This window comes from Citrus clementina, unplaced genomic scaffold, assembly GCF_000493195.1.
Source record: "Citrus clementina cultivar Clemenules unplaced genomic scaffold, Citrus_clementina_v1.0 scaffold_1, whole genome shotgun sequence".
In the NCBI taxonomy this organism is placed as follows: domain Eukaryota; kingdom Viridiplantae; phylum Streptophyta; class Magnoliopsida; order Sapindales; family Rutaceae; genus Citrus; species Citrus x clementina.
The window spans coordinates 6,469,213-6,490,344 of record NW_006263303.1 but is presented as its reverse complement, the minus strand read 5'-3'; the positions used below and the strand labels follow the sequence as shown (position 1 = coordinate 6,490,344).

At 32.1% G+C, this 21,132-nt stretch overlaps 2 protein-coding genes across 4 annotated transcripts; one reads left to right on the top strand and one right to left on the bottom strand.

Annotated features, from left to right (window-relative positions):
• Positions 1-4,510: 4,510 nt before the first annotated feature.
• LOC18055734 lies at positions 4,511-9,100 on the top strand. 3 transcript variants are annotated; one of them, XM_024177995.1, is made up of 6 exons: positions 4,511-4,831; positions 4,979-5,021; positions 5,374-5,434; positions 5,538-7,328; positions 7,513-7,657; positions 8,358-9,100. In XM_024177995.1, the coding sequence occupies exons 4-6, from the start codon at positions 5,541-5,543 to the stop codon at positions 8,963-8,965; spliced, it is 2,541 nt and encodes an 846-aa protein (XP_024033763.1). In that variant the 5' UTR covers positions 4,511-4,831; positions 4,979-5,021; positions 5,374-5,434; positions 5,538-5,540; the 3' UTR covers positions 8,966-9,100. The 3 variants fall into 3 exon arrangements, with proteins under 3 accessions (XP_024033763.1, XP_024033762.1, XP_006451182.1); XM_024177994.1 differs by having other exon boundaries at positions 5,374-5,438; XM_006451119.2 differs by having other exon boundaries at positions 4,511-4,880; positions 5,374-5,438.
• Positions 9,101-10,420: 1,320 nt separating this feature from the next.
• Positions 10,421-11,173, bottom strand: LOC18055733 (dynein light chain LC6, flagellar outer arm). The gene is made up of 2 exons (XM_006451118.2): positions 10,909-11,173; positions 10,421-10,777 (listed from the first exon to the last, which is right to left on the bottom strand). The coding sequence occupies exons 1-2, from the start codon at positions 11,044-11,046 to the stop codon at positions 10,625-10,627; spliced, it is 291 nt and encodes a 96-aa protein (XP_006451181.1). The 5' UTR covers positions 11,047-11,173; the 3' UTR covers positions 10,421-10,624.
• Positions 11,174-21,132: the final 9,959 nt, after the last annotated feature.

Here is a 21,132-nt window from a genome sequence, read left to right as displayed (position 1 = left end):
TTAAATATTCACACAAAACAAACAAACAAACATGTCATTCAAAACTTTATATTCAGACACATTTAGATTCCAAACAAAAAAAATAAATGTTACTTTTATTTAAATAGAGAGAGGTATGAATGAAAAATAAATACTATATTCCAAAAATATTTATATTAGATATGCTTATTTACTAAAATATAAAACCTAATCTTTTTATTCATTTTGATTTACAAGGATATAAATATCAAATAATTATATCTATATTTTTTTTTAATAAAAAGAAACAAGATGCCACTGATATTAAGCTATTAAAGTACAAAAACAAACGTGTCATCCAGACATTTGTATTTAGAATTATTCAAACTTTGGCTAATAATTAGCTTTGAAAATAATGTAATTATATATTTAAAAAAAATTAGTTTATGAAGAATCACTAACCAAATGATTTTCAAGATATGTTTAGTAAATTATTCATCTAAACACGGTGTATATGGAAATGACGACAATGAATGCTTTTATGTCTTTTTTAATAAATAACACTTAAAATTTATTTCACACTTATTTAATACAAAAATTTATTGACTTTTTATTTCCTTTTTTAGCTTTTAAAAAAATTCATTAATGTTTAGTAAGATAATTACTGTCATTTTAAAAAATAAATTAAAGCAGCAAATAAAAATTCTCCTACAAGTGGCTATTGTCGTAGGCAAAATAAAAAAAGTTAGTCATTGACAAAACAACCGATATCATTGAATTCGATTTCTCGTTACCTATACGATGGTGACATCATTGGCGTCAAAAGAGTAGTAGAGATGCTGGAATCGTGTTGCATAAATATTAAAATTAAATTCATATTTATTAAAAAAATTAATTTATAAGGACATAATTGTACTTAACTTCGACGAATTAATTGTGAGGGTATTTCTGAAAATGGATAATTTTATCTAGGATGCTGATATTATATTATATGAAATGTGATTATTAAATAATCAGCTTTTGAAATCTGTTGGACTCACCCAACCCAAACTATATAAGTATACATAAAGTTTTGATTTGGGATTGGGTTGGATCGTAGGTTGTAGGCTTCTGCTCACCCCTTTGGATAGGCGTATTTATAGGTTGAGTAATTAAAGGGAACAAGTTGAGTAATTAAGATGGTCCTGGCCATGCTAAGTGTGATGGTTTCACACAAATTTGAGCTGACAACACAGGAAGAATAAATACAACAAAAGGAAAAAAGTCAAAAAAGAACAAGTAGTTGGTAAATTATTGAATGAATGAAAGAATTATTTTTAAAAAAAAAGATTATGGATTATGTAGACCAAAATGCTTTGTGTTCCCCAAAGCAAAGCTAATTTCTTTTGCAGCCCCAGGAACCCATCTTTCACTTAGTTATTAGATTCGGAACCCATCTTTCACTTAGTTATTAGATTCGGTTTAGAATTACAGTGTTATATCTTTTAAGTTATAACTGTTACGAAAAAAGTTATAACTATGAAACAAATGTTAATAGTATGTAGTGAACATAAATTTTAACAAAATTATTAAAGATATAATAAATTTTTTATCATACAAATAAAAAATCATACTAATATAGTTTTAAGTTACAATAGCTAGTGTTTACTAAATACTTTAGTATTATAATTTTTAAGTTATAACTGCTCAACGTTAATTTCAAGCGGACTCTTAATCTTAGATATGGCCTGTAATTAGCACATTGTTTTGACCATTTAGGGGTTGAGTAATACATATGGCTGGACCGTCGTAGAAAACCGTTTCAATATATATATGAAAAAATATTTCTTTGAAAATATATCATAAATACGTAAACTAAGGGCTGAGGCTTTTGTGTCCAAATATATTAGAGTTTTTATTTTTTATTTTTTTTTATTAGCTTAACTTCGAAATTCTCAGGGCTCAATTGTATATTACGTCTATCAATATTTTCTTTTTATTAGTAATACAATAAGATAATTATCGAAACTATTAATTGAAACCATTAGTTCACATTAAATTTTTTAAAGTACTTTTTCAGAATTTTTTACGCACACTAATATTTGAGGAATTTTTACTCTACTCACATTTCATAAAAAAAAAATTATAAATTGTATCCACTCAATTACTTTTTAATTGAGAGAGAAACTAAATCTTCATATTATAAATATGAGGACTCAAACTACTACTGCTCATCACTCGGCTATGGCTATTACGCCTACTACGAAATGAATCTATATATTTTCAGTAAAAGAATTTGAAATTCAAACTTATTGAATCAGGCCATTATGATTCTTATTTATGCGAACCGCCGAAAGAAAGGGGGGAAGAAAAAAGAAAAAAAGAGAGAAGTGGTGAGAAATTAATTTTACATTTATGATAGGCACCAAAAGTTTTTACTTGCACACAAAAAGCAACCGCAACAAGAGTCCTGTGACTGCATTTAAACCGCATTGTTTCATTTCCGTAGCTTTGCCACATTTGACAAGAAAGTGATTGTTGTGAGCCGTGTGTTAACATTATGGGGGCATGGGTGAGCAACAAAGCGTGCTTCCCCTCCCATTTATTGAGGCCAAAATTTCAAAATTTTTACCATTGTTTTTTTTCTTCTTCCCCACCATCCTTGTAAAGTTAAAGCATTAAATCCAAGACAAACACCTAAAGCTTAAAGTTTGTGTTTCTCTATCAATTATTTTAAAGTATTTTTTTGGCCGGCTAATCAAGTGATCATTAGTGTATGATGATGATGTTATCCGAATCGTTTTAGAACGTGAGATTAAAGATTCTTTCATAATCAACAAATCATAACTTGTGCATCTACACAATACAAATGTTATAAAAATTTTAGGGCACTTTCGAAAAGGAAAATAATTGAGCTCGAGTTTCATTGCTTTACCCAAACTGACATCTGGGAATTTGTTTCTTTATCAAATTTAAAAGCCTGCCAAAATTTTCTACTTTGACAAGTGTTAGGTAAATGACTTTATATAATTAAGATTAAAAAAATAAAAATAATTAAGATTAAAAAAATTGAAGTAAATTTAAGTTTTTCTAGTTTTGGTGAAAATGCAAATGTATGATGGATTTACCAAATTTCTTTTCCTTTTTGTTTTATTTTGCTATTATTTTTTTTTTCTTTTGAAGAGTGTCTACTAAATAACTTAAAAATTTCCATCAACGAGAATTAGTTTTCATGGTTTGTTTTTCTCAGATTTTTTAGGAAAGGAAACAAAGTAGCTGATATGTGAGCCAAATTCGGCTCTCGGTTTGCCGATCTGCGCTTGTGGGAATGCTGCTCTGAATGGGGGCTCTTCCTTTTGCTACATGAGATGTGAACGATTTTTTGTCTTATAAGTTTAGGGCGAATTTGAGATCGAGGCAGTTAATAAAATAAGTTGTTTTTGTTATGCGGATAAAATAAGTTATTAATTGAAAAAATAACTTAATATTTGGTAAACTATGTTGTTGCGGTTATTTTAAGTTCGAAAAGCAGAATATGTGTATTTCCTAAAGTTTATTATGAAAAAAAATATTTTTTATTATATAATGATCAAAATAGATAAAATTTAAATTACTTTTTACTTTTATATTAAGGTTTATGGAAAGATAGGACATGTTTGTCTTTTTATTAAAATATTAAAATTATAATAAGAACTTTAAAAGAAGTACGGTGGTTATTTAATAATTTACTTATAAAAAATAACTCCTTACTAACCAATAAAAATTACTGTCAAAATAAAGAAATTTATAAAACATGCAACTTTAAAAAATTAATCGAATATTATTTTTACCAAAACTTATGAAATAAATTACTTATAATATTTTAATTTCAGTTCCAAATGTGGCCTTAATTAATTCTGCTTGACAATTATTCTTTGTTGCATTTGCATTCAGGTTTATTTTGTCTAAGGATTTGTGTCTAATTTGATTTCAAACGTTGACAATTATTTGCTTTTTTTTTCTTTAATAAAATTTTCTTTGCTTGATTACAGTTCTGACATACATCCACACTTGAAGTCAGGTTTTGGTAAAAGCAATTATTGCACCTTAGAGATAGCCATACAAATTCTAAAAGAATGTTAAAAAAAAAAAAAAAAGCAAAAGGCATTAGCCAAATTACTAATTTTTCAATGAGAATCTTTTACTTTATTAAAATAGGAATAAATCAAAAGACGAAAAAAAATCACACGCACTTCAATACAATATATTTTATATTGAAATCTTTTTATGTCACAGTTGAATGAAAAACTTACACATATCTTGAAATAGAGAAGAAAAGTATACAGGTATAAATTGACATTCAGTATTAAAGTTAGATTTGTTGTTACTTACAGTAACTGTAACTTTATATTGACGTCAGTATGTTAAAATTTATATAATTAATTTTTTTAACTTGGTTCATCATCGCATGAATCATAGTGAAATATTCATTGAATATTTTTTACTAAATAATAAAAAATAAACAAAAAAGGAAAGAAAATAAATTATAAAAGCAACCATGACTGGAGCGGTAGTTATTTCGTGAAAACAGAAAGTTGACGCTTCGTTCGACACATGGAAGCACTTTTTCCATGGAGTGTGTTTAGATTTTAGAGCTTCCCCCGAGTTCCCTCGTCAATTCAATGCTTTTTGGAGCTTCTCATTACCACGAGGCCCCGTAATAATGTGTTAATGATCCCCATTCCTCTTTTGTCTTAAACCCGATTAATCTCATCATCAAACCTTTTAACACTCACGTTCCCCATTTGCTTTCTCTTCTTCATTCACTACCACCGCCTGTTCACATCCACAAAAAGTCAAATGCACCGACTCCTTTCATTTTGTGGATCTGGCCTCCCTGCTTTCCCATTTCTAGGTGAAGCTGGCATAACATTTTCTCTTACTTCTCCAAGAATATTTCCATGGTTGTTGAATTTCGTTGCATTTTCTCATCTGGGTTTGTTTTGTTTTCTTCTTCTTCTTTTTTCATTTCCTCACATTTTGTTTCTCTTTTTCTTGTCAGCTTTCTTGGATCAATGCTGAGAAACGACAAGCTAGAATTACAGGTATCAAAATTTTATATAACGAACGCATCATAATCTTTAATCTTTGCTTATAAAATGAGCCTACTTGTGCTTTCATTCTTATAATTGAGTGTGTGTTTTTTATAACTATTTATGTGCTTAATTAATTGCTGAGAGATCCTTGGTTGATCAGTTGTTTACGAGATCATTTAGAAGAAGGTGTTTCTATTAGCTTGTTTGTTCTTGAAATCTTGATAGGGGAATGACATTTTTCTTTGTTCTTTTTTTGTTTATTAATATTTGTTTTTTGTTTTATTGACATTATTTATTTGTTTATTGTTGGCGGCTACCCATTTTATTTTATTTTTTAATGGTCTTGTTTTCGATGAGACAGAGCCGAACAAGTATTGTTTTGTTCAATTCCAGACAGAAGTTTTGAATAGAATAGACTCCATGTAGGTATAATTTATATGAGAATTTTATAGTTATGAGTTGTTTTCATTCTTGACAGTCTTAGAAGCATCTGACTTTGTCAAATGTTTAATTTTCTTTTCACAGAATATGTATCAAGACGGTTTGAGATCGGTTGTCTACAGATCATTTGTCACTTGTGATGATCCCAAAGGCGTTGTAGAATGTGGGACAATCAGAAAATCCAAAAGCAGCTCCCAAAAATTGGAGCATAAGATCAAAAGCCAAAGGGCAAAGAGGATGTCAGATTCATCTTGCACATCTAAGGCAGAGAAGAAGGAAAAGATGGTGTCCAAAGGAATCACAGAGCAGTTTCAAAGCCCGTCGTCTCTTCAGCTTTTGGAGGTCTCGAGAGGAGCTCAGAAGCTAAATCACACGATTGATTCATTTTCCACAAGGAAAAGCTATGATGGACGGTCTAAAGATGTTGCACACGATTTGCTCAAAGGAGCACTTGATCTGCAGGAGTCTCTAATGATGTTCAGCAAGTTGCAAGAAGCTTCCAAGTATAAGGCGTGCTTGAAGAAGAAACAGAATAGGGAGCAGTCTGACAGAGGGAGGAGTGAAGAAGTGGGTATTCAGCGGACAAATTCATGTCCATTTGAGGAACGGAGTTATCAGATGGGATTTCAAAAGCCTCGGTTTTCTGCTGATGGGTCGTCGGGGGATTGCTATGATGAGCTTAGGAACTGTATCAGAGATGGACTTGCTAGGCAGAATCTACTGCCAAAACAACATACTAAGGAAAAGATAGGCTTTCATCAAAGGTACTCAGACTCAGCTTCAGAAATTGCCTCCACAAGCTCAAGCCAATCTTCTTTTAGTCATACCAACAACTATAGTTCCACTGACTCCCCTCTTTCATCAACAACTTCTGAGAAGAAGGCAAAAGGCCCAAATTTGATTGCCAAGCTCATGGGTCTAGAGGAAATTCCCTCAAAGCCATTGCAGAATCAGTTGAAGAATGAGAAAATTTCTAGTCCGCAGAGACCTATGTTTGACATGGATATGCGAAAGATAAGAAAGCCTCAACCAGTTGGCCAGTATGAAAAGCCAGAGCAGAGGACACTGAAGGAGATTCTTGACACCATGCATTTTACAGGACTTATGAAAAGCAAATCTGTTAAAGAGTTCAATTCTTACCCGCATTATTCCAGTGATTCCCCTACAAAGCAGAGATTGAGTAGCAATACCCCACCTATTGTACTCATCAAACCTCTACGTGGTCAATTCCATGAAGCAGGAGAGCCTTTTGCACCAGTCTTTGAGGAAAAGGATGTCCAAAACACAAAAATGCTAAGAAAACTGAAAGTAAAAGAGGATTTTCTGTCCGAAACAGCTGATCCGAAAGAAAAAGTTTCAATGCCTGGCAAAATGAATAGAAATGCAGACACAGAAGAGAGTTCAATCAAGAGGTTTAGCAAGGAAGAAGAAGCGAAGGAAAGGAAGAAAGTAGCTGAGAAACCAGAAGAAGTCAAGATCAAAGAAAAGGGTGGTAACAAGAAGAATGTTTCTGTTCATGTTACTCACCAGTCACCGAAAAAAGAGGTAATAGAGAAGAAAGCTGGTAAGAATTCAAAGACAGTAGTCACAATCAGGAAGTCGATAAAAAAGGAGATTGAGAAATCTAAAAGTGTGTCAAGGACTCAAGATCAGACCAAGGCATCTGCAAAAAAGGTCAGAAAGCCTGATAATGGATCAAATGTTACAAAGAATCGCACTCACCAGCAACAAAACAGTACCCAGAATACCATGTCAAATCACACGAAACAAACTATAAATCATACTGGTTCAGCAGCACATATTTTGAGTGATCGGGAAAGGAACCTAATAAAGAGGGAAAAGCGAGCTGATGAGCCTACAGCAGCTAAATTAGAGGTGAGTTTTCTTTCTAATAGTTTTAAATGATTCCCACCCTCTTTTGAGATTTTTAATTATGGGGAATTCATGAGCATGACAATTCAAATGTTTACTTGCTAGAGTTTTCCACAGAACTGAAATAGGAAACAATTTTTTTTAAAAAAAAATTCTGGGAATACTAACATAGTCTGTATTTATGCAGACAGAGAATGTAGGGTGCAAAGAAGATGAAAAGAGGGTGGATTTTGCAAGTGATGTTGACTCTGGTCCAATTAAAAATAATGATAGAAGTGCTGATCAACCACAGGCAGAGCAAGAAATAGACTCCTCTGAGTTGCAGATTGGAGGTAGAATTTCCTAACTTGATTGTGCAATAAGCAAAGTCTATCAACTAATCATAGTGATGCTGTTGATATTCAGGGTGTTTACATTTACATGCTGTTGACAATCATGCATCTTAAGATGTATGTGTATTTTGATTTGCATTTAACGTTTTAATCATAGGCATACAGACATTCCTGAACTGATCTATTTGTTTATCACTGGTATTTTCTTCTAAGATCCGACAAGAATCAGACGACAATATCACTCAATGTTAAGGCTACTTATAAGTTTACATTATCAACCTTAGAGGAAAGGCATCGTTCAAGAAGGATTCTTTAATGTAGTGGAAAATAAAGTCCAAACTTTTAATCTCTGAAAAGAGAGAGAGAGAGAGAGAGAGAGAGGAGTCTTCTCATTAATGGAGCAAAAAGCATTCAGGAGAGCTAATGAGTGCTGTAATGGGGAAGTTCATCCGCAATTCTCAAAAATCTCTCGGCAATATCTTGAAAGAAATTACTATAGTCATTACCCTTGATGGAGCAAAACAAGAAACTGTAAAAGCTTCAACATAGTCATGTTAATTGCCATTTGAGTATGGATATAATGGTGCATTGTACTTGTAGTTAGATGAACAAAGTTTGTTGTTTGATTTTGCATAATAAACTTTTTCATTTTCAATCACAAAAGATGTTAAGCTAAGTTGCTATTTGTTTTTCATTTCAGAACCTTGCAGTACCAGCCAGACTTCTCTTTCTGATGATGCTATCCTGCTGACACCCAAATGGGTGACCGGTGAAGAAGTTGATGAGGAGTGCAAAAGTTTGAAGGGTGGAATTGATCTGAAATTGTTGCTTTCAACCCATCCAGCATTTCTCAGTCAAGCAGAAGTGCTTTTTGATCTCAATGTTAACTGTCCCACCAGTTTACAAACATCAAGGATCGATGATTTTGTTGGTACTGACGAGACACTCTACGTGGATTGTGCAAATGAACTCATTAAGCGAATGAGCCTTCCAGATTCAAAAATGGTTCACCCTCTGTTATTAAACTGGCTGAAAAATCCAAGAATCTGCATCTCATTAGACCAGCTGTTGGCGGAAGTATACAATGGAGTCGAGATTCTGAAAAGCTTCAGTAAACTTTCTGGCGAGAACCTTTCTGCCGATAGTCTTTATGCAATATTGGAGAAAGATATAAGCTGCAAAGCAGTAGTGAGTGGGGTGTGGGATTTGGGTTGGAGGAATGGATTTTCAGCACACAACTCCGAACAAGTTGTGATTGACATAGAGAAGCAACTCTTCAGTAGGTTGATTGATGAAATTTTTACATAACTGTGCTTTAGTCATTCCAATAAGTCTGTTTTAGATATACAGGACACAAAAAGATTATTGTTGTATTCTTCTGTAAATAAGCAAAATTTGTTTAAAGAAAGGAGGAATTGAATTCCGAGTACTGCGAGAACAACGTAAATCATAGCCGAAAATGTCTGATGAATGCATAGAGTTCAAAGTTTAGGCTCCGAATGTGACATCCTCCGTTACAATCCCATGGGTGGAGGGACCTAAAACAATAGTTAGATGGACGACGCTGACCCTGTGCCCAACACATCTGAATTGTTCAACTATAATCCACTTGTTGAAGAAACCAAAATCACTGCTAGTGGAGGAACGACATAGAATTGATTTTTTTTTTTTTTTTTTCATTCAACACACCTGAATTATTCTAGTTCTCTACTAGAAGGAACTAAAACGACTAATTCAAGGAACTATTTTACTTCAAAAACCCAAGAGTCGAAGTAATTATGTATGTGGACAGACGTAACTTAATAGTTAATACAATTTTGTGCATGCTTTAAATGAGTGCCCAATATTGAGAAAGTGCAAGAAACTTTATTGATCTTTTTCTTTTTTGAGAAAGTGCAGGAAACTTAATTGATTTTTTTTTCTTGAATTATGAGGTGGTCTTGAATGGACCTTAGTTATAGAAGACATCTTTAAATTTATACTATAATTTAAATTAATCTCATTCGCATTAGATTAACTTGTAAAAAATAATACTGACCAAAATAATAACTCCATACAAGAGTAAAATTCTCTTTAAAGAATGAAAATATCAAAACATTTACGCCAATCAACTTTGATTGATTTATTATTATTTTTTTTATCAAGAGATATCCTGAGAAGGACCCCAACTATAGGAAATAACTTTAAATCCGTATCACAATATAAATTAAAAGTACCCACTTGAATCAAGAGACACAAATTCTCTCAATAAAAATAACTTTCCTACGACTCAAATTAAAAAACAAACTTAATTAAAACACTTAAGAGAACTCCATTATCAATGGAGTCAATACTTTATTAGTTGATTTGTTTTTAATAGATCAGTGACTTCCAAATAAGAGAGAGAAACTACGCTTACAGTCAGAAATACTTTCGGCGATTTTACGATAGATAATCATCAATTATAACTTCAGGATTGAATCTCCACGTAGGCCCGGAGTTGGCCTCGAAAGAGCAATGCAGCGAAAAAGCCTAAAATAACGTAATTGCCATTACTCAGCTCGGTCTTGGAAACGACAGCTGTTAGTTCAATTAAATAAAATAAATAAAATATTAAATAAAATAAAATAAACAGTGAGCAAGCAAGCAAGCTTACTCAGACTGAGTGAGAGAGTAACACTCACCCTGCCCCCACATGAAACAAAAGATTCTTGATAACGATGACGATCAAATTCAAGCTCACCTCATTGTGATAGCGATGACGACATACAGATAATTAACAAATGGCATCTATTCCTGAAGAACTGTTGCTAAATTTCAGAGAAAGGATTACATGCATTTTGAGCCTCAAGGACCCTCTTTAACTACAAGCTAGTTCTACGTTTTTTTGTACAAGAAAGAAAGATGACAACAAAAGCCCTTACTAGTTACCGATAGCAATAATTAATAGCATCATCATTTCATTTCATTTGTGGTCACTTTGATCGATCAAGAAGAAGGGGTTATGGCGGCCTTGAAGATGAGGAAATTGAGAGTCTCGAGAGAGAAATAGATGAAAGTGCCGTGCTTATGAGTGAAATAACAACCGAAGTTGGAACCCACCACACATTGCCATCCACCTCCATATATCTTGTCAAATTCCTGCATATATATAGTTTTTAATTTGTTCATACTTTTATTTAAAAAAACAACTAATTCTAAACGTTAATTCCACAAATACCCAGAAAAGTGTGTAACGTTTTTAAGATTTTAAAAGAAGAAAAAAAAATGACCTTTTTGATGTGGGTAGCAATGGAAATGGAATCAACAACATCGTAGAGATCAAGTGCTTGCGAAGCTGAGGCCATGGCTTGGACCTGCATCTTCACGGGCATGTCTGTCTCTTTTATCGAAGCTTTTCCCTCCAACATCTTTGTTTTACTCTCTCTCTCTCTCTCTGTCTGGAATCTCTCAGTGAGATTATGAATCTGTGACTGTGACCTTAGTGATTATATAATAATATTGGAGCTGGAGACACAAGCTTTTAATAAGAATATGAAAATGCCCAGAAGCTTCAAATTCAGGATTTATATCCGGAAAAAAAAAAAATTAATGGTTGATTCTTGCGTGGGGGAACTTTACACCTTTTTGGCACCTTTTTTTTTTTGTCTGTTATTAACATTTTTGCTTGTTGGTACTATTTTAATTTTAGTAAATAAAGCAAACAAAATTATGTCTATATATTGTTTATTTGTTTTCATTAAACTGTATTTATCTTGATGATTTTGAAATTTGGAGCATAATTATGGGAAATTTGGCCAAAAGTGCATTGGAGCAAAGCATAAGGTGTCGAGGCCAGAGCGTTACTGAGTACCAACTACGTGGCGTTTGTTGAATGAACGGTTACAGGACTAATCATCTGACCGTTAGCTTTTACGCCATGTTAGAATTTTTGTCGTGGATTTTCGCCACCTGGCGTGTGAAAAATCGAACGGACCTCGGACGGGTTGCAATGTGAAAATGATATTTTGTCCGAGTCAAACCCCGACTTGGTTGATACGAATCGTTTTGTCTTATTATTCAATTTCACCTATTTGATCCAAATTCTCCATTTCTGCACTAAAATCATTTGTATTAAAAATAAGTAATGAATTATAATATAAATAAATTTGCGAAAACAAGAAGCTTAGGACTTGTTTGTTAAATGTCTGAAATTTAAAATTTTATTAATTTTATACCTTTTAAAAAATTTTATTTGGTAACTTACTGTTTAATTTTCGGAGATTTATATATGAATAAAAAAAGTGAACTTTAGTAAATTTTTATATAAATGAAAAACAAAATTGAATGAGAAGTAAATGTTATATTTTTAAAATATTTTTATTAAAAATATTTATAATTTAAACGATAAATACTAATCTTTTTTATTTTGATTTATAAGGATATAAATATTAAATAACTAGATTTAAAATTTTTTATCTATAAAAATAAACATTTATATTCAAATATTAAAACAATAAATATATGATTTAAATATTTGTATTCATACCTATTCAGAATTTAAAAAAAAATCAAACCATTTAAATTTTGGAGGGAAAAAAATGCACTACCCCTGCTTTGCTCAAGAATAAAAAGTTTTCATTATTGTAGTCTGTCGAGGGTTTATTAATTATAAACTAGTCAAGGCAATGTTTAATCAAATAATTTTTTTTTTCTTTTGAGCATAATATATGTCAAAAACTCTAAATTTGACAGAAATTACGCATGAATATTAATTATGGCATTCGAGGTCACTTTATTTTTTTCTTAAATTACATCACAATTCTATTAATAATATAAATATAAATTTACTATGAATTATTTTGATGTAGGTTATCATAAGTTCAACCGGAAAATCAAGTTTAAGAAATGATAATGCTACCTCAAAATTTGAAAGTATTTTACTCCCTCTATATGTATGGCTCGACCTTGATATGATTTAAGATTACTTTGCCCCCTTTAGTTTCGTGAGAATTAGAAAATAATATGATAAAATTCCCAACCCCTGTGAAATACCTTTAGAAACTCTTTTATAAATCGAACAAATATGGACCGACATGAGCCCGATATGAGAGGGACGACTATGGTCTATGGGCCTAGCCCATTAGACTTTCATTTCCGTCCACGCGCTGACTTGTCCCAAGAGAGAATGGGTCTGACTCTGTCCGAGCTGAAGACTTTGACTGACCAAAACCCAAAAAAAAGTTATCTAACACACTTTCTTAGGTTCCGTTTGGTACAGTTTATTAAATAGAGCTTATAACAGTAGAACTTATAGCAGTAGAGCTTATACTAATATATCTTATACCAATAGAGCTTTTGAACAAAAAGTCATTGGGTGTTTGGTTGTCAATAAAAAAAGCACTTTTAAACCATTAAAATGTGTGATATTTTTTATATTATATATTTTTTGGAAAAGTTCTCTAACCTCTACTCCCAAAAGCTCAAAATTTGGGCTTTTGCTAGTAGAGGTAAATTAGCTTATTTAAGCTAAAAAAACTTACTAAAAAAATAACCAAACACCATAAAAAATTTTAAAAAGTGCTTATGCGATTAAATAAGTATTTATGACTCTTAAATAAGCCATACGAAATAGGTACTTAGAAAATGCATTAGGTGTTTCTATGGAAAATTTTTTTAAAAAAATACAAAATAAACACAAAAATGAATCAAGTTGACCTCTTCTTCTCCAATTTAAAACTATTTCCGTAAATAAATCATACTTAATATTTTGAATGATATATTATTTTGTATAAGCAACGTGCTTCAATGCACATTTACTTTTTTATCTGAAATCTAAATAAACTTAAATTATTCTGAATTCTAAATAGAGTTTAAAAAAACTAAATTTGAAAGATTGTTTTTTTGTCTGAATCTATGATAATAAGTATTAAGTTGCTTTTTTTCTTTAACCTAAAATGTCTGAAAACCAAATACATTTACATTTGTACCATTATAAATTTTAAATGTTAAATAAATTATAAGTATCTCAATGAACATGAATAAGGTAATATTTTATTATAATATAAATCATTTCAAGTGAATACAACTTTTTAATATTCTAAACCAGGAACATGTTAATCAATTTCTTGTAGTTTATGATGTATTATATGAAAATATTCATAAAAAAGTTGTAACGATAAATAATGCTAATTTGAAGAATATAAAAAGATAAAAATAATAATAATCTACTACCAAGTTAGGGAGATAAATAATACTGCTAATTAGTAACTTTTATTTGAGTAAGGATGATAAGTAATAAGACTATTTTAGAGAATATCTTTTAATAATGGTATTCACACTTTTTATATTAAGTAAAAAATTAAAAAAATTAATATAATGACTTAACAACAAAAAAATTAAAAAATTTTGTTAAGTTAAAAAAATTAAGTATGAGTCAATTAAATTATTAAATTAAAAAAATATGTACCTCCTCACTCTCTCTTTCCTAGGGATGGCAATTTAACCCGGACCCGAATCGGACCAGGATAAACCCGGAAAATCTAGTCCGGGTTCAACCCGTACCGGAACAAATTAAATCCAGAATCCGGATTGAATTTTACCAACCCGGACGTATCCGGGTCCGGTTCCGGGTTTGGGTGAACCCGTAAATCCGAAACCCGGACCCGGACATCTTTATTTAATATAAATTGAAAAAAAAAAATTAGCCTTGCCCTAATTCACTGCCGCTGCCGCTGCCAAACATTTCCACTCTCTCCCTTCTCTTTCATCAAATCATCATCAAGCCAAACCATTTTCTCTTCGTTCAGCCCTTCTCTTCATCAAATCATCGTCGCCATTCACCATTGCTTCGCTACTTTGTTGTGTTCATGTTCATCATCATCAGAGGCGAAGAAGATCTATGAAGAAAGAATAAAAAATTAATTAAAGAATACAAAATAAAAAAACAAACAGCAAAGGAAGAAGAAAAGGAGATTACAAGTGCAGCCGCAGCAAAGGAAGAAGAAAGCAAGGGTGGAGATGAGAACAATAGTTTGAACAGCATACATGATTTTGAAGACCAAAGCTCATTTCTCCCCTTTTCAGCTTTTCTTGGCTTAACCCCACAAAGCCCACTTTGTCATCATCATCGCCAAATTTGTTATCATTATGTTTGAAAATTGAATTTTGTATATGCTCTATTGCGGTATTGCCTTTGAATTTATTTTTAGTTATTTGATTTTGCATTATTTTCCATTGTTGTTGGTAATAGGTTAAAGATGTAAGGAGGAATTCATAGCAGAGGAGAGAGAAAATCGTTTCTCTTTAACAAGCATCCGGGTTCTAAACCCGGAATCCGAGAACCCGGATTTTTCCGGGTGAACCCGGACCGGACCCGGAGTATAAATATCCGGGTTTATATCCGGGTCCGATATTTTTAAATTACCATCCAGGTCCGGAACCGGAAAGGCTAAACCCGGACCCGGACCCGGATTTTGCCATCCCTACTCTTTCCCATTGAGCTACTCCATTATATTATTATTATTCATACAACAAATAGCAGTTTTTGTCTCTCCCCTTTTCAATACTCAACATGGCAAATGATTACTCATTACTTGAGAATATATTTTGAACAGCGCTGTTATTTCCCCCAATTAAAACCCCGAAAATCCCACAAAAACGATGTTGTTTCGCTTTGATCCTTTTCCTTTTAATTTCAGCTGTCAGCGCGCTACGTGAGCAATCTGTGTGAAACCAAATGACGTCGCTCTCCTTCAATTCATTTCAAACCAAACGACATCGCGAGCATATGCTTTGTCCTTCTCTTTGCTTTCAACCACAACACTCCGCTGGTTACAGAACCTTAAATACGGAACTTCCAAATTGCAAAACCCTAACTAGTTCCTGAAAATTGAGTGCAAAACCTTTACATTGCAAAACCCCAACAAGTTCTTCAAAGTTAATTTCAATTTGTACGTGGGCTTTGGCATAAGGCAGCCAACGTTTACTTTACTTGAACCTTTAGCTGATTTGTTTTGAATTGGATCTTGAACCGTAAGCATTTATTTGTATATTATTGTTCCTAAATTTAATGATTGTGAGCTGAATCGTGAGCTGTTTCATTTTGATTTGTGAGCTGAACCATGGGCATTTGTATATAAATCTGCTTAAGCGTGAGTATTTGTATCTAAATTATTGTTTCTAAATTTAATGAATTTGGGATAATTAATTAATAATGTTCAGTTAATATTTTAATTTGTTTCTAAATTTAATGAATTTGGGATAATTAATTAATAATATTCAGTTTATATTTTAATTTGTTTCTAAACTTAATGAATTAGGGATAATTAATTAATTAATAATACTCAATCTATATTTTTATTTTTTTATAAACTTAATGAATTAGGGATAATTAATTAATAATATTCAGTCTATACTTTTATTTGTTTCTAAACTTAATGAATTTGGGATAATTAATTAATAATATTCTGAATTATTATAATTTGCACCAATAATGGACGAGGTTGATGAAGTGGAGGAATTCCAAGATTTACAGGAGGCTAATTTTGAAGGAAATAATAAAAAATTGTTGGAAAAAGTTGATGAGCCGAAGGTTAGGATGTGTTTTAATAGTCCGGATGAAATGTTTGGATATTACAAAGCTTATAACCAAAAAAAGAGATTTCCAGTGATGCAAAGATCTTGTAAAAAGGGGGATAACGGGAGTATGAGATATGTGACATTTATTTGAGGGCGAAATGACAAGTCAAAAAGCAAATCCAATCATGTTTTGTGGCTTCAACCTAACCAAAAAATTGGATGCAATGCTAAAATTGAAGGACGTTTGGATTTTGTTAGTGGAAAATGGGTGATTGAAAATTTGTTCCTTGAACATAACCATGTCGTAAGTCCGAGTAGGTATTATTGATGCATTCATACCATTAATCCTTATGTAAAAAAACAACTTGAAATAAATAAAGAAGCATGAATTAAAATGGCTCAAAGTTTCAAGTATATTTTTGTTGAGGCTGGTGGTTATGAAAATGTCTCATTCTTAGAAAAAGATGTTATAAATCATGTTGACAAAGCAAGACGATTAAGGCTTGGAGAAGGGGATGTAATTGCAATTCAGAAATATTTTAAGAAAATGCAAGCAGAAAATGATGGATTTTTCTTCAGTCTTAACTTGAGCGAAGAGGGTGTTTTGGGCAGATCCAAGAAGCAGGGCAACCTACAAAGACTTTGAAGGTGTTGTTACATTTGACACCACATACCTTACAAATAAATATGACATGCCATTTGCTCATTTTGTTAGAGTTAATTATCACGGTCATTCTATTTTGTTACAATGTGGGTTGATTTCGCATGAGGACACGGACACATTTACGTGGTTATTTGACACGTGGCTATCATATATGTCTGGCTCTCCTCCCCTTAGAATCATCACAGACCAAGACAAAGAGATAAAAAATGCAATTGAGATTGTTTTTCCAAATACTAGGTATCGATAGTGTTTGTGGCATATTCTGAAGAAAGTGCCTGAGAAGTTGGGAAAGTATGCAGAATATCATGACATTAGATTTTCATTACATACTGTTGTTTATGATTCACATACTCCTATTGAATTTGAGGAAGCTTGGGATGACATGTTAGATAAATATGATCTTGATGATAATTAGTGGTTAAATGGTTTACATGAGAAAAGATATCGTTGGATTCCATGTTTTGTTAAAACAACTTTATAGGTTGGCATGTCAACCACTTAACGTAGTGAGAGTATGAATACTTTTTTTTTTTATGGATATGTTAACTCAAAAACAACTTTGAAGCAGTTTGTGAAGAAATATAAGAAAGCAATAGAAAGTAAAATTGAAAAAGAGTGGCAAACAGATGCTATGTGCTTCAGCCAATGGATGCCATGTCGTACCCGTTTCGCAATGAAAAAACAAGTTGAGGAAATATACATGATTTCCAAGTTTCAAGAATTTCAACAAGAGCTAATAGATAAGATGTATTGTGAGGTTTTTAGTTGTGGGGGATTAGAATATGAAGTCGTCAAAAATGATGGAAAGAGTAAAGAGAAGACTTTTCAAGTTATTTTTGAAAAAGACGACGGTAAATTTAGAGGGATTATTTACAAACACGCCATTGTAGTGTTGATACGTAACCGTATAACATTTCTTTATGAGAAGTATATTATATGGAGATAGAAGAAAGATGTGCGGAGATGCTATAGTTGAGTGAAAGTCAGTTATAATGTGAGGAGTTCCAGCATTGAACACCACCGATATAAAAAAGAGTGTGCTGATTTTTATGATGTTGATGATGTAGCTTCCAAAAATGAAGAAAGTCATAAAAGTGTTTTGACTTGGATCGAAAAAGTAATAAGGGATGTATCACTGAATGCTCACTGTCAAAGCGAAGATACAACTGTTGTTGGTGGGTCGGGAAGTTGTATGAAAATCATACAGGATCTAGTAGTATCACGTCATAAAGGTTGTCCACTTTCTAAAAAAAAACAAAAGCAATTTAAAAAACTAAAATAGAGGTACACGATTTATTTTCTCAAGCGGCTACTGCAATCCTAACACAAGTGAGCAATATGACTATGGTAATTTTTTTTTTTTTTATGTACCTGGTGTTGGTGTTGTTTCATTGTCATTTGTTTATTAATTTGTGTTTTTTTTATACTTTTTGTACAACAGCTAGCATAACAGACACTCCCATAACATACCTTTCCCCCCCCCCCCCCCCCTTACTATCAGCCTTGGATAAATTATAGAGGAGTTCATCATGTAAACTTCCAACAATTACTACAACAAGATTTTGAGGATGCCAATCGAACGGAGTTTTCAGCTAAGGATCCCAACACACGATCAAAGCTAGCTTGTGTTTTAATGTATTATTTTTTGTCATTATTTAAATCTAAACGGGATATTCAGCTGTTGAATGTAGTTGCTAAGTTAATTAACATCTATAAATGCAGTTCAAATTTATGTTGTTGCAGCAACAATTGAAATAAATGTAATTTTTAACATAACAAAGTGAAATAACTCAAAAACTTATATTTTGAAAGAAAACGTTATTACATGTCTACTAGTCTTTTCTTGTTATATAGTACAAATTAAAACAACTTAAAAATAACACTTGAATAGATAACATATCACAACAATCACAAGTATTTTAATATAATCATATCTTGGTGTTTGTCTCCTTCAAAGTTTGTCGTCATACAATTGCCTCTGCATTTCACATTTTTGCATATGCTCGATTTGTTTATGAAATAATTGAAATTTAACGGACAAACACTCAATCTACAATGCTAACTTCCTAACCTCCTTTATTAACAAGTCAATTTTCTTTTCGATTGGTTTACGATCTTCTGCCCATTGAAAATTCTTACATCCTTTACAAAGTCAAAATTTGCGATTTGGATTCTTTGTTGTACGTGACGTTAATAATTCCATCTGATTACCGCATCTGTTACATAGTTGCAGCAGATTTCGAATTTCACTTGTGCTAGATGACATTGTGGTTAATTGAATGTTGAAACTACAAAATAAAAAATAAGGAGAAAAAAAAGGAAAAAAAGCATTAAAACAAGAGCACTCTGCAACAATTAGAAAATAAATAAGAACAAAAATAATTTTGTGCCCAGGCTAAACGCTAACATGTGGGAATAAAATTTAGTGCAGTGATAAATTTAGTGCAATGATAAGCCTTGAATTGAGTTCCTTCAATTTTGCTTAACATACACTTGAATAAGTAAGGTTCTAAACTTTAAAGTTCTAATTTCAATTTTATATGTCATAGCTGAACTGTTTTGGATCTTGGAACAAATAAGAAATCTTATGTTAATACAGCTAAGATAGAAACAAAAATAGAGACAAGCAAACACAATCGAGAGTTCACACACACAAACACAAAAAAAATCATGCAGTTGAGACAATTCTAACCCTAGTAACACTACCAGCAGCAACAAGACTTGTTACGATTTCTTAATTTTGAAATCTTCTGTTTTCGATTTTGATTACAGAAGCTCAGGGTTGACATAGAAAAGTAAATTATAATGTAGCTGAGGCAGAAACAAAAACAAAGACAAACAAAAACAAAGACAAACAAAAACAAAGACAAACAAAAACAATCGACAATATCACACACACAATCACAAAAAAATCATGCAGCTAAGACAATTCCAGCACCAGTAACACACTAACACAATCGGGAGTATCCATACACAAACACGAACTCAATCGTCCTTGTCTTCCTAATAATACTATTAAATCAACAGATATTACCCTAATTGTTGCAATTTTACAACTTTAAAATAATTATTTCCTAATCGGCCAAAATCTCAATTAGCTAATTTTACAACTTTAAAATAATCATTCTATTACCTCAAGTGCAGAACTATCTCGTTCAATGTCGCTATTGGGTGTTACGTGATGGCCGAGGGGAGCTGTGGCTGGCGCTTTGTGAGTGCCGACTATCGTGTGACTACGATGATGGCAACAGAGACCTCAATTGCATGATAACTATGGTCCGTCGTCTGTGGCTCGTGTGATGGCTATGAGTTGTGAGCGATGACAATTGTGGCTGGAGAACTCGAGGAGCACTGAGATTGCAGATTTTGGAGGTGTGAGAGTAAGAGAGTTTATTCAAAATAGTTTGTTTGAGCTTCATCAAAACGAAAGGAAAAAATGTTTTAAATGGTGCATTTTCAATTTAATCAAAACGGTGAGTTTCAATTCGAGGCGCGAGTTAGGGTTTAAGTCGGGGGCAGTAGCTTTTTCCTATTTTGACGCGGGAGAGAAAAGAGACAAAAACTACATTTTATTATATAAATATAAAATATAATGCATATGTCAAATGGAAAAAGAAAGAGTGACTCAGTTGCCAAAGATATATGCATTCTTCATTCTATTATCTGTTGAAATTTATCAACTGAAATTTATCCATTAGAAAGAAGGGGGTGTTTCTCAAAGTAAGTAGGACAATGAAGAAAAGTAATAAAAAAATAACAATAACTTTTGAATTGTTTTTTAAAAAATTGATATATATTAAAAAAAAAGTGGATAAAGAAGAAAGGAAACGATTCTCATGCATAACTTATACCCCGGTTTTAGCGCATGTTTTATATAACTCCTCTATCGACGAAAAGAGCTTTTTTGAAAATAAAATAAATAAAAGTTTGATTATCACCATTGAAAATATCAAAACATCGTTACATCACTACGATTGTGAAAAAAGGACAGTAATTCTATAGCCTCCAGTAGATGGAAATAGTTCATCCTATATCACCATGTCGTGTTTACTCTCTATTTATGTGCAATTTGCATATTGTAGCTACTTAAAACGATTTAATGAGCATCAATGCTTATTATATGGTAAATACTTAGATACGTTGTAAAAATAGAATTTTATAATTTTTTGTGAATAGTATTTAAACCATAGATTAATCATACAACTTTATGTGGTTTTATCGCTCACTATAAAGATAAATATTATTGTCCACTAAATCACTATTCTACAATTAC